At 42.5% G+C, this 12,885-nt stretch overlaps 1 protein-coding gene across 2 annotated transcripts in view; it reads left to right on the forward strand.

The window, feature by feature from the left end:
- Positions 1-12,885, forward strand: part of AGBL1 (AGBL carboxypeptidase 1) — an 862,602-nt gene that overhangs the window by 197,032 nt on the left and 652,685 nt on the right. For both annotated transcript variants that reach the window (XM_086711500.1, XM_025918486.2), the window contains exon 17: positions 5,933-6,086. In XM_086711500.1, the coding sequence (XP_086567626.1) occupies positions 5,933-6,086 (154 nt within the window). The remainder of the gene's footprint in view (positions 1-5,932; positions 6,087-12,885) is intronic.

A 12,885-nucleotide genomic window follows, 5' to 3' on the forward strand; every position in this document is an offset into this window, starting at 1 on the left:
TCCATTCTTGTCCTGTGCCATCTTTCCCAGGAGACCAGATGTCCATTTCTCTTACCAGGACTTTAATTACACTGATTTAATATTGATTTTCCTTTTCATACATGAATTTCTTCCATGAGCCTTCTTTCAGGAGGATATTGTTCTATTCCCTAACAGTTTGACTTTTGCTGTATTTCAAGCCATTTTTACATATGCCTAATTTCATTGAATTGTCAGATAATGTAGTTGGTACAATTTCTACTTTTGGGGGGAAACTGTAGGGCATTTTTATTTTTAATTAAAAAATTATTTTTATGTATTTATTTTTTACATTATTTTTTTAGAGTTTATTTATTTATTTTGAGAGAGAGAGAGAGAGACATGGAAGGAGCAGACAGGGAGGGAGAGAGAGAATCCCAAGCAGGCTGTGCTCTGTCAGCACAGAGCCTGACATGGGGCTCGAACTCACAAACCATGATATCATAACCTGAGCCAAAATCCGGAGTTGGATGCTTAAATGGCTGAACCACTCAGGCACCCCAATTCAGGGAATTTTTAAAAGGCCCTGTATATGATTAATTTTAGTTACAGTTCCGAGGATGTTTGAGAAAAAGAAAAAAAATAATGCTCTCTGTAAAGACAAAATTTGACATTTACCTATAAAAACAGTATTGTTCAAATGCTGTATATCATTATTTTTGTGGAAGTGATTTATTCAACGCTTTCTTAAAGACTCTCCCACTCATTGTACTATTTTTCTCCTTCTTCTGTTTTTGCATTATATATTTCAGTCTATGTTACTTGATTCTTAAGATTTATGAGTTTTATATGTTCATTGTGAATTTTGCCCTTTATCAAAATAAGGTTTTTAAATCCCTTTTAATGTACTTGGTCTTAAATATGACTTTGTCATATATTACTATCACCGTGCCTGCTTTAATTTGTGTTTGCTTATTCTTTACATTTCAGTATTTCTGTCCTAAAATATTTTAGTGGAGGCGAACAAAAAAGATAATTTAGGAGTGTTTTCATACACATTATGTATTTTTTTCTTTCTCTGAAAGTACTTCTTATATACAGTATGCAATGGGATTTAAAAAAAATGAATCTGAAAGGTTTTGTCACTTAATAAGGATGTTTAATCTTTACTTATAACAATTTTTGGTGTTCCTTCTGTCACTTTTATTTTATGCTATTTTCCATGCTTCTTTGCTTTTCTTTCTGTCTCCCTTGTTCCCTTCCTTTTTTACTTCTTTCCTCCTTCCCTCCCTCCTTCCCTTCCTCTCCCATTCTCCGTTCCTTCCTTCCCTTCCCCTTCTTTCTTTCATTCCTTTCTTTCTTCCTTCTGTCCTTCCTTCCTCTTTTTCTCTCTCTTTTTCCCTCCCCACTGTCTCTTTCTTATACAACATGGACCGACCATATTTTCTCTCACATTTTTTTTCTCTTTAGTGTTTATAATTCAACTAGTGTTTCCCTTTTTGTTCTTAAACATATTTGGGGCTGTCTGGGTGACTCAGTTGGTTGAGCGTCTGACTCTTGAATTTGGCTCAGGTCATGATCCCAGGGTCATGGTATCAAGCCTTACTTGGGGCTCTGTGTTGAGCATGGAGCCTATTGGGAATTCTCTCTCTCTCTCTCTCTCCCTCCCTCCCTCCCTCCCCTGCTCACATGCTCTCTTCCTCAAATTAAAAAAAAATAGACCAATAAATTAATAATAAAAACATATTTGAACTTTTACTTCTCTATCAAAAATAACAAGTAAAATTGAGTGTTTCCTATATGACAGGCACTTTTCACATACAGCATATGGTTAAGTAGCAACCACTGGTTGAGGTGGGTATTTTTATACACATTTGAAAGATGAGAAAACTGAGTCACAAAGAGGCTAATACAGAATTTACATAACTTTTCCAGAACCCACAGCCCAAATTTGATCCTAGGCAGTTTGACGCAAGAGCCTACCCCGTTAGTCATCTCGATATATTACCTTTCCATTTTTAAAGATTATATAATATCACTATGTCTGAAAGTTTAAAAAGTTCATATTTTGTTTTACTTAATTCTTCCCTTGCACATCTCTTTTTAATTTCATTTTAGAATCAGATGATATTATTAAGATTTGATAATCTGTATTTTCTCCCTATATAATTATTTTATGGTGGCATTATTATATTTGTATATATTTACATTTGTATTATATTTATATTTGCTTCATGTAATTGTATTATTATTTTATATTTGTATTATTATATTTGTCTTTTATGTTTGTATTACGTAGTAACCATATTTCAATTGTTGTGTAGACTCAAGCCTTGTGTAACTGGACTGTCCTATTATATCATTTCTTAGTTTGATTTTGGGGCGGTATGTCTTCCAGTTATTATTTTCAGGAAAGATAAGGTGATGTGCTTTCGAGCTTTTGCACATGTGAATGTACCACATATGCACGTGAGCAAACACTTGGCTGGTTGTAGGTTCACTGGGTAACAATCCTTTCTACTGTCAAACACTAAGCAGTAATCCTTTTCCTCTGGCATCTAGTGTTGCAGAAGGAAGTAAGACCCAAGGATAATTGTTTGCATGTACATTTATGTACATTTATAGGTTTATCTACACACACACACACACACACACACACACACACACAAATGCACATGCCTACTACTTAAAAATAATCTTCATTGTAGGGTGCAACCCCCCATTCTTCTCAATAAGGTGCAGTGGTGTTGATTTTAGTTAGATTGCAAAACACACAAGACTAGGCTTTACCAGAGCCAAGCTGACTCATCCTTGAGAAGGACACAAACAACCACACAACATACACAGAAAGGGCTCAGCGAAGGTCTCTAGACTCCAGGCATGGCTTCTTTTGCCCTAGTCACTCTTAACTAGGGACATGTGTGGTCTTGAGAGATGAAGCTGATCATAGCCTAGGAAAACCATCAACCCTAGGGTTTCTTCCATGTTCATACCTAGCTATCTGCATAGACCTTTTGGTTTACATGTGTTTGTGTATGTACACTTTGTTACTTACCTTGTCTCCTCTGGGGGGTGTGACTGTCTCCCTGTCAACAGCTCAGGGCATCTCAAAAATACGTGGTACTCTTTACTCAATGAACAATCACAGGAATGAAGTACAAAGGTTTGGTTGGGTACATGGACCTCAGTTGAATTCTTCTCTTGAATCTGGGATAGACATGCTCCTTCTAATTCTTTTACTTAATACTGTGTCAAATTCTGGTCCCAGAAATATCACCAGAGCAACCTGTTTCTAAGAGAAATCTGAGTTTATTGCTTTCCTTTGTGTGTTGGGCAGAATAATGGCTCCCCCCACCCCAACTGCCAAAGGTGTTCTCATCTTAATCCCTGAAACTTGTGATGATGTTACTTTATGGAGTACAAGAGATTTTGCAGGTGTAATTGAGTTAAGGGTCTTGAGATGGGGAGATTGTCCTAGATTATCAGGTTGGGTCCAGTGTAATCACAAGGGTCCTTAAACATGATGGAATGAGACAGAAGAGTCAGGGTCAGAGGAGGGGATGTGACCATGAAAGCAGAGGTGGGAATTATGGATCTCTGGCTTTGGAGATGGAGGAGGGCACCATGAGGCAAGGAACACAGGTGACCTCTAGATTCTGGTAAAGGCAAGGAAATGAATTATCCTCTAGAGCCTCCAGAAGGAGTGTAATTCTCCCAACACCTTGACTTTTGCCCAGTAAGGTCCATTTTGGACTTCTGACCTCCAGAACTATAAGGCAATAAATTTGTGTTGCCTTAGCCCACTAAATTTGTGGCAATTTGTTATAGCAGCGAGAGAAAACTAATATACTTCACAAGGAAGAATGTGACAGGGTCTTGATAATATCTCAGAAGGGGTAGGGAAAAGGTGAGATGTTTATTAAGTCTTTAAATCTTGTTAAAAGAAGGTTATTCAGGGGCACCTGAGTGGCTCAATTGGTTGAGCGCCGGCTCTTGATTTTGGCTCAGATCATAATCTCACATTTGTAGATTAGAGCCCTGCTTAAGGCTCTTCACTGACAGCATGGAGCCTGCTTGGGATTCTCTCTCTCCCTCTCTCTCTGCCGTTTCCCCACTTGGTGTGTGCATATGTACTCTTTCTCAAATAAATAAATTTTTTTTTTAATGTGGGGGCTTGATTAGCATTGGGTAAAGATCATGACACAGTGGTTTAAGATTGGGGGACACTGTAAGGCAAGAATCATGAGGACAGGGTCTCCATGCATCTTGAATCAAAGAATCAGTTGTTGCTTTCTGTTGAAGAGTTGATGAGATGTTCCTGGAATGAACAATAAATTTATTTGTGATTTATATTTTCCTGGGCAAGACTTTCCTAGACTAGTAAAGTTATGTTGAGGCAGACAGGGGGTAATAAAGTCAGTAGGCTATGTGGAGGTAGATGATTTGGGGTTTCAGTTGTAAAGAAAGTGTGACTCAGGGTCACATTTTCAGCTATTCCTAAGGCTAGAGGAAAGGTCATACTGAGTCATCTGGTAATATTTTCTTTCCTTTGGACTTTTTCTTTCTCCTTGCAACTCAGATATTTCAATGGGGTACAATAGGTTTTAGTCTACTTTTATGCAGATGCTAAAATTTTTACTTAATTTAGACAAGTCTTTTTCTTCTTTATTTGTATATTAATTTTCTGTTGCTACTCTAACGAATTGTCCCAAACTTGGTGGCTCAAATAATAAGCTTTTGTTTTATTTTACTTTATAGCTCTTAGGTTAGAAGTTCAACATGGGTCTCACTAGGACAAAATCAAGGTGTTGGGGTTATGTTCCTCCTGGAGGCTCTTGGAGAAGAATCCTTTTCTAGCTCTTTGAGGACATCATGTTCCTTGGCTTTTGACCCGCTTCCTCCATCTTCAAAGCCAGCAATGACAGCCTGAGTCCTCGTGCTGTTGTCTCAGAGATTAGAGCATGGATCTTTGGGGGAGCCACTTGTCTGCCTACCACTTCCACAGTGCATGCTTTTCACACAAACACACCCTTTACTTTTGAAGGTACTACTCCCTTTTAATAATATATTTTATGAATATTTTATACATATTTTCATAGGATTCATATTTGTTTCATGTTATTATCATGTTCTTCTGTTATTTCTCAAAAGAACAAGGTGGGCAGTTTCTCCTTGGCCCTGATGCCAACTTGATTGTGGTGAAAACTTGAGCTTTTCAGCTGGAAGGATAATTTTTGTACACTGATGGTCTTGTGCTGAAGGGGAACAGCTTCTCCCTCTGGTTACTGAGGTTACTATGTCGCCGTTGTCAGGATACGTTGTGTGGATGGGAGGAAGTCTCTTCACCTCTTTCTGATTAGTCCCACAGTTTGAGCTGGCGAAAATATGGTCAGAGGTCTTAAAGACTGTTGACCAAGAGTCTTAGTTTCAATGACTATTCCATTTCTGTGTCTTTCTGTGTTTTAAATGAGTGTTTGAATGGGAAGGTAGGGTAGGGAAAATTAATCACTACTGGGTCATTGTTCTCTTCACCTCAAATTCCACCCTGGATTGTGCTTTGTGCTGTCCTCCGATGGGTCACAATGCTCTTTATGTTCCTTGTGCCGCTGCAGCTCTCTGTCTCATAGTGCCCTGGGTGTGCTCTATTTTCATGGCGGCTACATTCTTTATATGCCTTAGTGATGAGAGGCTTGCTGTCTGCCCTGCCCTCTTGCTTTCAGTACCACTCGGAAACAGATATCCTTGGTGCAGACATGTGCAGAAACTGTTTCCTGTTCAGCTTCCCTGAACTCCTAGCTAGTAGGAATAGCCCCCTTTTTAATCACTTAATGCCCAATATCGGGCACATTAAGTGAACAAAAGTACTTCCAGCCTATAGGGAGTTACATGAATATAAGCTTTGCTTCTGTTTTCTATTGTGGTTGTCAAAAATATTTCATGAATAACAATCACTTCTGCCTCGTCTCTGCTCCAGACTCACCTTGACATCCTGGAAAAAAGCGTGAACCCCAAGCAAGTATACTTCCGCCAGGATGTTCTCTGCCAGACTCTGGGAGGGAATTCATGTCCATTGGTGACCATCACAGCCATGCCCGAGTCCAATAGTGCTGACCACCTGGAACAGTTCCGTGAGTAAAAAACAAACAACCTCCTTTGAAGATTTGGTGATTATGGGGTGTCCTCACAGCCTTGGAAGCTTCCTGTCCCTCAGATCAGAAGCTCCATAAGGTCTGAGGACCAGTTTATGTTTATAGAAATGCATTTCCAACTCTTGGCACAGCACAAAGAATAAATGTTAATGTTGCTCTGTTAAAGGGAGAAAAAAATAAACTGAAAATTGTCAGGGAGATGAAGGCTTGCTGGAATTGAGAACAGTTTACTGGTGACAGTCACTTCCTCTCCTAAAACAGAACCAGGACTGGAGTCACATTTTCCAACCTTGAATCCAGGGCCTGTCCTCCCCATGCTCACTGCCTTTGTACTGCTCCCACGGCCAGACAAGGGCCGGGAAGGAAGGAAGTGGATGGAGCCCTTGCTGAAGAATCCTCTTGAGGACTTGAACACCATTTGGATCTGAAGGGCTGACAATATGGAAGAGGCTCTAGCCAAGAACCGTCAGACCAAACCAACACATGCAGATGTGCACGCGCGCACACACACACAGACACACACACACACACACAAGTGCCCCTGTAACATTAGAGCCCTGACCACAAATCTGACTTACCTGTAACCAATTAGCTTTCAAAGTTGGCTTCTGACATATTTTAGACCTTAGATAGGCAAGATAAACCACCAAACAGAATGAGGAGGGCTTTGCAATACAGAAAACCTTGCGAGATGAAAGAAAAGACTGGGGAGTACAAATCTGGCCAATTTATCCCCAGAAGATGCAACCTTACCTGATGAAGTGCTAACTGTGTTCAGGTGACTCTTTGGTGGATGCAAAATGTAATTTCTCACACCCCATCAACATCTGACAATGGATGCTTAACAACCTGGCTAATCAACAACTGATTATCCCATCTGAATTAATGAAGCCCTAAAAGGCTTTCATGAATAATAAGGGATTTTCCAAAAACTTCTGTTACGTGTTTTATGAATTTAAGAGCAGTTTCTGTAACAGTCACGGAGTCCTCCACTCGCATGTGAGCCGTTCTTGGAAGTTAGAGACGGCAGTTTTTCTAGTGCAACCTTGGCCAAACAATAATTTATGTAAGAAAGTGGATTTATGTGAGCCTGTGTTCTGAAGTGTCAGTTTCTAAATAGGAGCTGGGCAGGACCAAATGTCCGATTATGGGATGGATTGCCTCTGCTCTCTCAGTTTTTCATATGCTGACACAGGTGCTTTGGTTGGTGTCATAACTAGAAAGATCATTCCTGCTTTAAGGAGAGGACTGGAGACACGGCAAAGGTCCCTGAATAATTTGACACTCTGAAATAGTTAAAAAAAAAAAAAGAAATCTTAAAGCACCTTTAAGCACCTTTATATGAATCAAAGGAGGCTGGTTTCTGTCTGCGGCGTAAGATTAGAGATCCTAAGTGCATTCTCTCGTGTGTCATTACAGTTTTCTCTCTTCAACATGTGCGGATATGTCAGCTGTTGTTCATCTCAAGAGGTAGCCCAGGCAGGCATGGGGAAGACCCATGTGATGGTGGAAAACATGCTGTTCACTTTCCTTTTGACACGATAGACTTGCAAGTGACAGTCCTCGAGCTGGACCCTGAGGAAGCCAGGGCTGTGCTCGATGAGAAAAGACTAATGAGAGCTGTTCTTCATAGGTGTGCCAGCTGCACAGTCGCTCAGAGCCCATGCTTAGAAGGGCCATGGACTTCGTTTCACGTCTTTAAAAGGTTTTGAACATGGGGGTCTGCATTTTCATTTTGCGGGCCCTGCAAATTCTGGAGCCAGTCCTGGGACTAATCTGAGGTCATCAGCAAAAATGTGACAGAAGCTAGTGTCCTGATCATGCTAGCATCTTCTGTTGCCAAGTCATGCAAGATGAGTTGTAACCTACTTTGGTAGTGCAGAGTCTTTATCTTTTTATTTTTCTTAAAAAATTTTTTTTGAAGTTTATTCATTTTTGAGAGGTGGGGGGGAGGGTCAGAGAGAGAGGGAGACACAGAATCCGAAGTAGGCTCCAGGCTCTGAGCTGTCAGCACAGAGCCTGATGTGGGTGGGGCTTGAACTCACGAACCGCGAGATCATGACCGGAGCCAAAGTCGAAAGTTTAACCAGCTGAGCCACCCAGGTGCCCGTATGGAGTCTTATTTGTATGGACGATGCAGCTGGTTGGTATCTTTTGTGATGGTGGTTGAAGTCATCCATTTTACAGATGAGGTAAATGGGGCTAAGGGGAGTTAACTACCCTGGTCCATGGTGGTGCCAGGTTTCGGATTCTGTTACTCTGATTGCAGAGTCCATACACCCAACAGATGTCCGAACACTGTCATTCAAGCAGGTGTTCAGCATTACATTCAGGTTCCACTCAAAACCAGAACTTTCCCTCCTCGCTGTCTTGTGTCCTCACATTATTAGAAGCCAGCTTAGTTGTTAAAGCAAGTCACACTGAGTGGACCACAACTAGATGTATTACCCTCTTCCGGCTCACGGTGAATTTCATTTTCCTTTCTCAACTCAGTGTAAGCCTTTCCATGGTGGATGTTTTAGATGCTGTGGCAGGAAGGCGGGGGTGGGGCTGGGGGGAGAAGATTCAGACTCCTCAGATCCCCGTACAGAGTGGAGATTGCGTGGCTGGGCTGCAGTGCTGGGAATAGTCTCAGACTATGGGCTACGGATTCTGGGCTGCAGAAGAAGCAATTTTCTCAGCAGGTTGCGATACGTATATACAGATACATGCCATGTTGTGTTTCTGAGAAAGGAAATATCCAGCACAATATAAATACCACCTACCCTCTAAATTGCAATTAACCATGTCTGTAAATCAGTAATAAAACCACTTAACTTCCTTTCAACCACAAAATGTGATGCATTGTTTTAGAATGAGAAAATAGCAAAGGAGCTCAAGGCTCTCCTGCCTGCAGGCCTCCATCCAGGTGAATTTGAGTGGTCTTACCCTCTTCCTCCCTCCCCGGGGCCAGGCCAGTTTCAGAGTATCTAGCTGGGATTTGGCCAGTTTCTAGTGCAGTGGCTGACCCTCACTCCTCATAAGGAGGTATTTTGTGCACCGGAACATGTTCTTTCCTCCGTGTAGGGTTATCGCTTTGGTCTTCTTTCAGAAACCTAAGACGTAACAGCATGGCTCTGGGGCCCAGGGAGAAGGTAGGTCCCTTGCTTGAGACTGGTTCCCTGGTCCAAAAGTCCCGGACTAGAGATTATCAAGGACAATTTATTGATTACTTTTGCTCCTTCCAGGGGTCTGGGCTCCAGAGAGTCTCCTAGAAGGATAATGTGATTTAATGTATATTTCGAAAGCATTTTTTTAAAAAAGATATTTTCCAGGGCTCCTGGGTGGCTCAGTCAGTTAAGTGCCCGACTTCAGCCCAGGTGATGAGCTCATGGTTTATGGGTTTGAGCCCCATGTTGGGCTCTGTGCTGACAGCTCGGAGCCTGGAGCCTGCTTTGGATTCTGTCTTCCTCTCTCCCTGCCCCTCCCCTGCTGTGCTCTCTCTGTCTCTCAAAAATAAATAAACATTAAAAAATTTTAAAAAATAGGGGCACCTGGGTGGCTCAGTCAGTTAAGCATCCAACTTCAGCTCAGGTCATGATCTCGCGTTCATCAGTTCGAGTCCCACGTTGGGCTCTGTGCTGACAGCCCAGAGCCTGGAGCCTACTTCAGATTCTGTCTGTCTCTCTCTCTCTGCCCTTTCCCCCCACTCATGTTCTGTCTCTCTCTCTCTCTCTCTCTCTCTCTCAAAAATATATAAAAACATTAAAAAAATTTTTAGAAATAAATAAAAAGGTATTTTCCTGGATATAATTAGCCTTATTTTCTTGATAACTATATTTTCAGCTTAGTGGTAGCCCAGTTTCCCTGGTGGATCTTTTACAGGTGTCTGGAGAATTGAGGATGGGTGCTGACAGTGGTCCTCAGAGAGACTCACTTTACACTTTGAGATCTGAGCCCTCAGAGCCAAAATGCTGGCAGAGCTCCAAGAGCAAAGTTACTGTCTGCCCTTTTCAGTGGGACAATGAGCAGGGTCGTTCTCTGAGAGATTGTCCCTGAAATCATTACGGAGGAGACAGGCTTGATGAGAAACTGACGATCAAAGGAGCCATTACAAAAGGACATACAGCTCATTCTAGCTTTAGGCTCCTGGTGGATGAGGTATCTGGGAATTAGCAGGTCCAGGCCCTTCCTGACTGGAAGGATTCCAGATGTCAAAGGAACCCCAGACCTTTGGGATTTGGAGAGCAGAGTGTGAGTGAGGAGTGAACAGTGTCCAGGAGAATGGAGTGGGGGCTCCATCAGTTTGGAGCAGAAGGCATCACCTGAGCAGGTCTGGGGATAGGTTTGGAAGGCAAGGTTGATCCAGGAAGTCGTTTCTAGTGCTTTCTGGGACTAGGCTCCATTGGCTAATGGTGTTCTGGCATGATTATACTTTGCATGGTTAAATCCTTATTACGTTACATGTTAATAGGTACTTTAGTAGATGCTCGGAATATGCAACTTCTAAGTAGAGAGTTGAGAACTCATATTTTCTTAAGTTTATGTGCTTATCAAGGATGGGGTGTGTGTGTGTGTGTGTGTGTGTGTGTGTGTGTGTGTTGTTTGCTTTTTGGATTTGAACTGAAGGTCATTTGTTTTTTTAATGTTTATTTTGAGAGAGAGAGAGAAAGAGAATGAATGTGTGCACAAATGGGGGAGGGGCAGAGAGAGAGGCGCAGAGCCCGATGTGGGGCTTGAACTCACGAACTGTGAGATCATGACTAAGAGTCAGACGTGTAACCGACTGAGCCACCCAGGCACCCCATGAACTGAAGGTCATTGTTTACTCAAACCCCAGTGGATGAGGGCGAGAAGCCCAGAGAGGAGAATGGTTCTGGGGTCTCTGAGGCTCAGCCATCCCCCTAAACCAGGCCTCCTTTCTGCTTCTTGCAGAAGGGCTAAGTGTGCTCTCACAGACTCTTGTCATTCTCCCCATATTGCAGACAGCAAAGTTAAGACTCACTAAAGGTAAATAACCAGCTTGCACCCACCAGGGTGGTAAGTGGTGGCTCAGCGAAGAGACCCCAGGCCTCTAGCCCAGAGTTCCAGGGTGGCCCCCTCCTTAGGGATCTGCCCTTCCCTGGGATATTCCCCAGAAAGGCACACAGACAGGACATGCTGCTTATTAAAGCCCACCGCCATTTTGTTGACTTCGATTTTCTCCACACGTCCCCCATAACCTCATAATCTAAATCCCCATTTCAGTCCTGAGGAACTTGGGTCCCTTTTTAGTTTGGGGGACTACATCTCTGTGATGGATGGTTCATTTTTTTTTTCGGGGCTTTATTGCCAATTATTTTTCTCCCTTTGGACATATTTCCCCCTGTAACAATATTGTCTTGACTGTTCTCAAGAGTTACCTGAGAGGAGGAATTCATTTGTGGGCATCTTCTGAGGGAAAATGCCGTTCTCTTATTAGAAACTCTCATTCTTGAAGTGACTTGTCACCGCCTGACTCACTGACTTGTGAGAAGTCAGGAGACAACAAAGGTGGATGGGAGGGGGTGGACCTGCTATTTTTGCAATTGGAGACACCTCCACCCTGCATTTATCATACCCTAAAAGAGCAGAGCGTAACCTTTGTATGTCTCGGGAGGTGAGGTGACATCACTCTACCACAGGGGCTCACACACAGTTCTTTCCAGGAGGCCTGAGGTGGGGGAGGCAGGAAGCTACATTTGTAGTTACTAAAGAATACCTTTCTCTTTTTCTTTTTCTTAAAAATATTCTCACAAAAGCAATGTTCTATTCAGCCTGCCATTATGCTAAAAGCTTTTCCTTGGAAGACAATAGCTGTTCTCAGAAAAAAAGATTTACATGGGGTCCCCAGGGTATAATGAGCTACCAGGAGGCACCTGCCTCAGGTTGGGAGTTGTCACTTGTAAGTGGTTTTAAATTAGAACGGAGTGGAAAAATACACAGTTACAGAATTCCCCTTTTGGCTTCTTTGCAAATCGTTTTGCCTTTGTCTGTCCTGGAGACACCTGATCAGGAATGAAGAGCAGAGCTTTCTGCTGAGGAGATCCAGAAGCGACAGAAGTGGTCCAAAGAAAACAGAAACTCTAGTGAAGTGAGCACCTCTCACTTCTAGAGTTTTCTGTTTATTTGTTTACTTTTGGCCTCCACCCCCATCGCGGCCCCCTGCCAGAGGCATGTAGGGCCCAGTATTACTAAGGGAGCCCTGAATTTTAGAGCTTAAAAATCCATAAAGATCATCGAGCCCCAATTCCTCAGTTGAGGAACTGAAGCTCGGGGCATGGCCGGACCTGTCTAGAGACCCTCGCTGGCTGAGGTGGCCCTAGACCTCAGACCCCTTGTCACCTGGTGAAAACCTCTTATTTTCCTTTTCTGTAAAGCGTGGACTTCTGACGAATATTAGAACTAACAAAGGGGCTACAAGGACATAAAGACTTCTCTCTGTGGACACTTTTAATAAGAGGAATTAGAATTGGAGAAAGTGAGCTGTGCCTTTTCCTTGTCCTGGGATTTGTATCTCTCCAGGCAACCAGGGCTAGGAAGCATGGAAGATATTAGGAATATGAAGGTAAATATTATTTAATCCTTGTTGAGGCACTCGCATTCTCCAGGGAAGGTATGTGTGTGTATGTGGAAGTCATGTTAACAGGACATTGTGATACAGCAAGGTATACCAGAACAGAGGGATAAACAAAGTGCATTGCAAGCAGAGACAAGAGACCATTTGCCTGTGTGGTGGGATCAAAGGGGGACTTACACCCACAGGGGGGAGCTATTTAAA

Source organism: Puma concolor, chromosome B3 (genome assembly GCF_028749965.1).
Source record: "Puma concolor isolate L17-30 chromosome B3, mPumCon1.1.hap2, whole genome shotgun sequence".
Taxonomy (NCBI): Eukaryota; Metazoa; Chordata; class Mammalia; order Carnivora; family Felidae; genus Puma; species Puma concolor.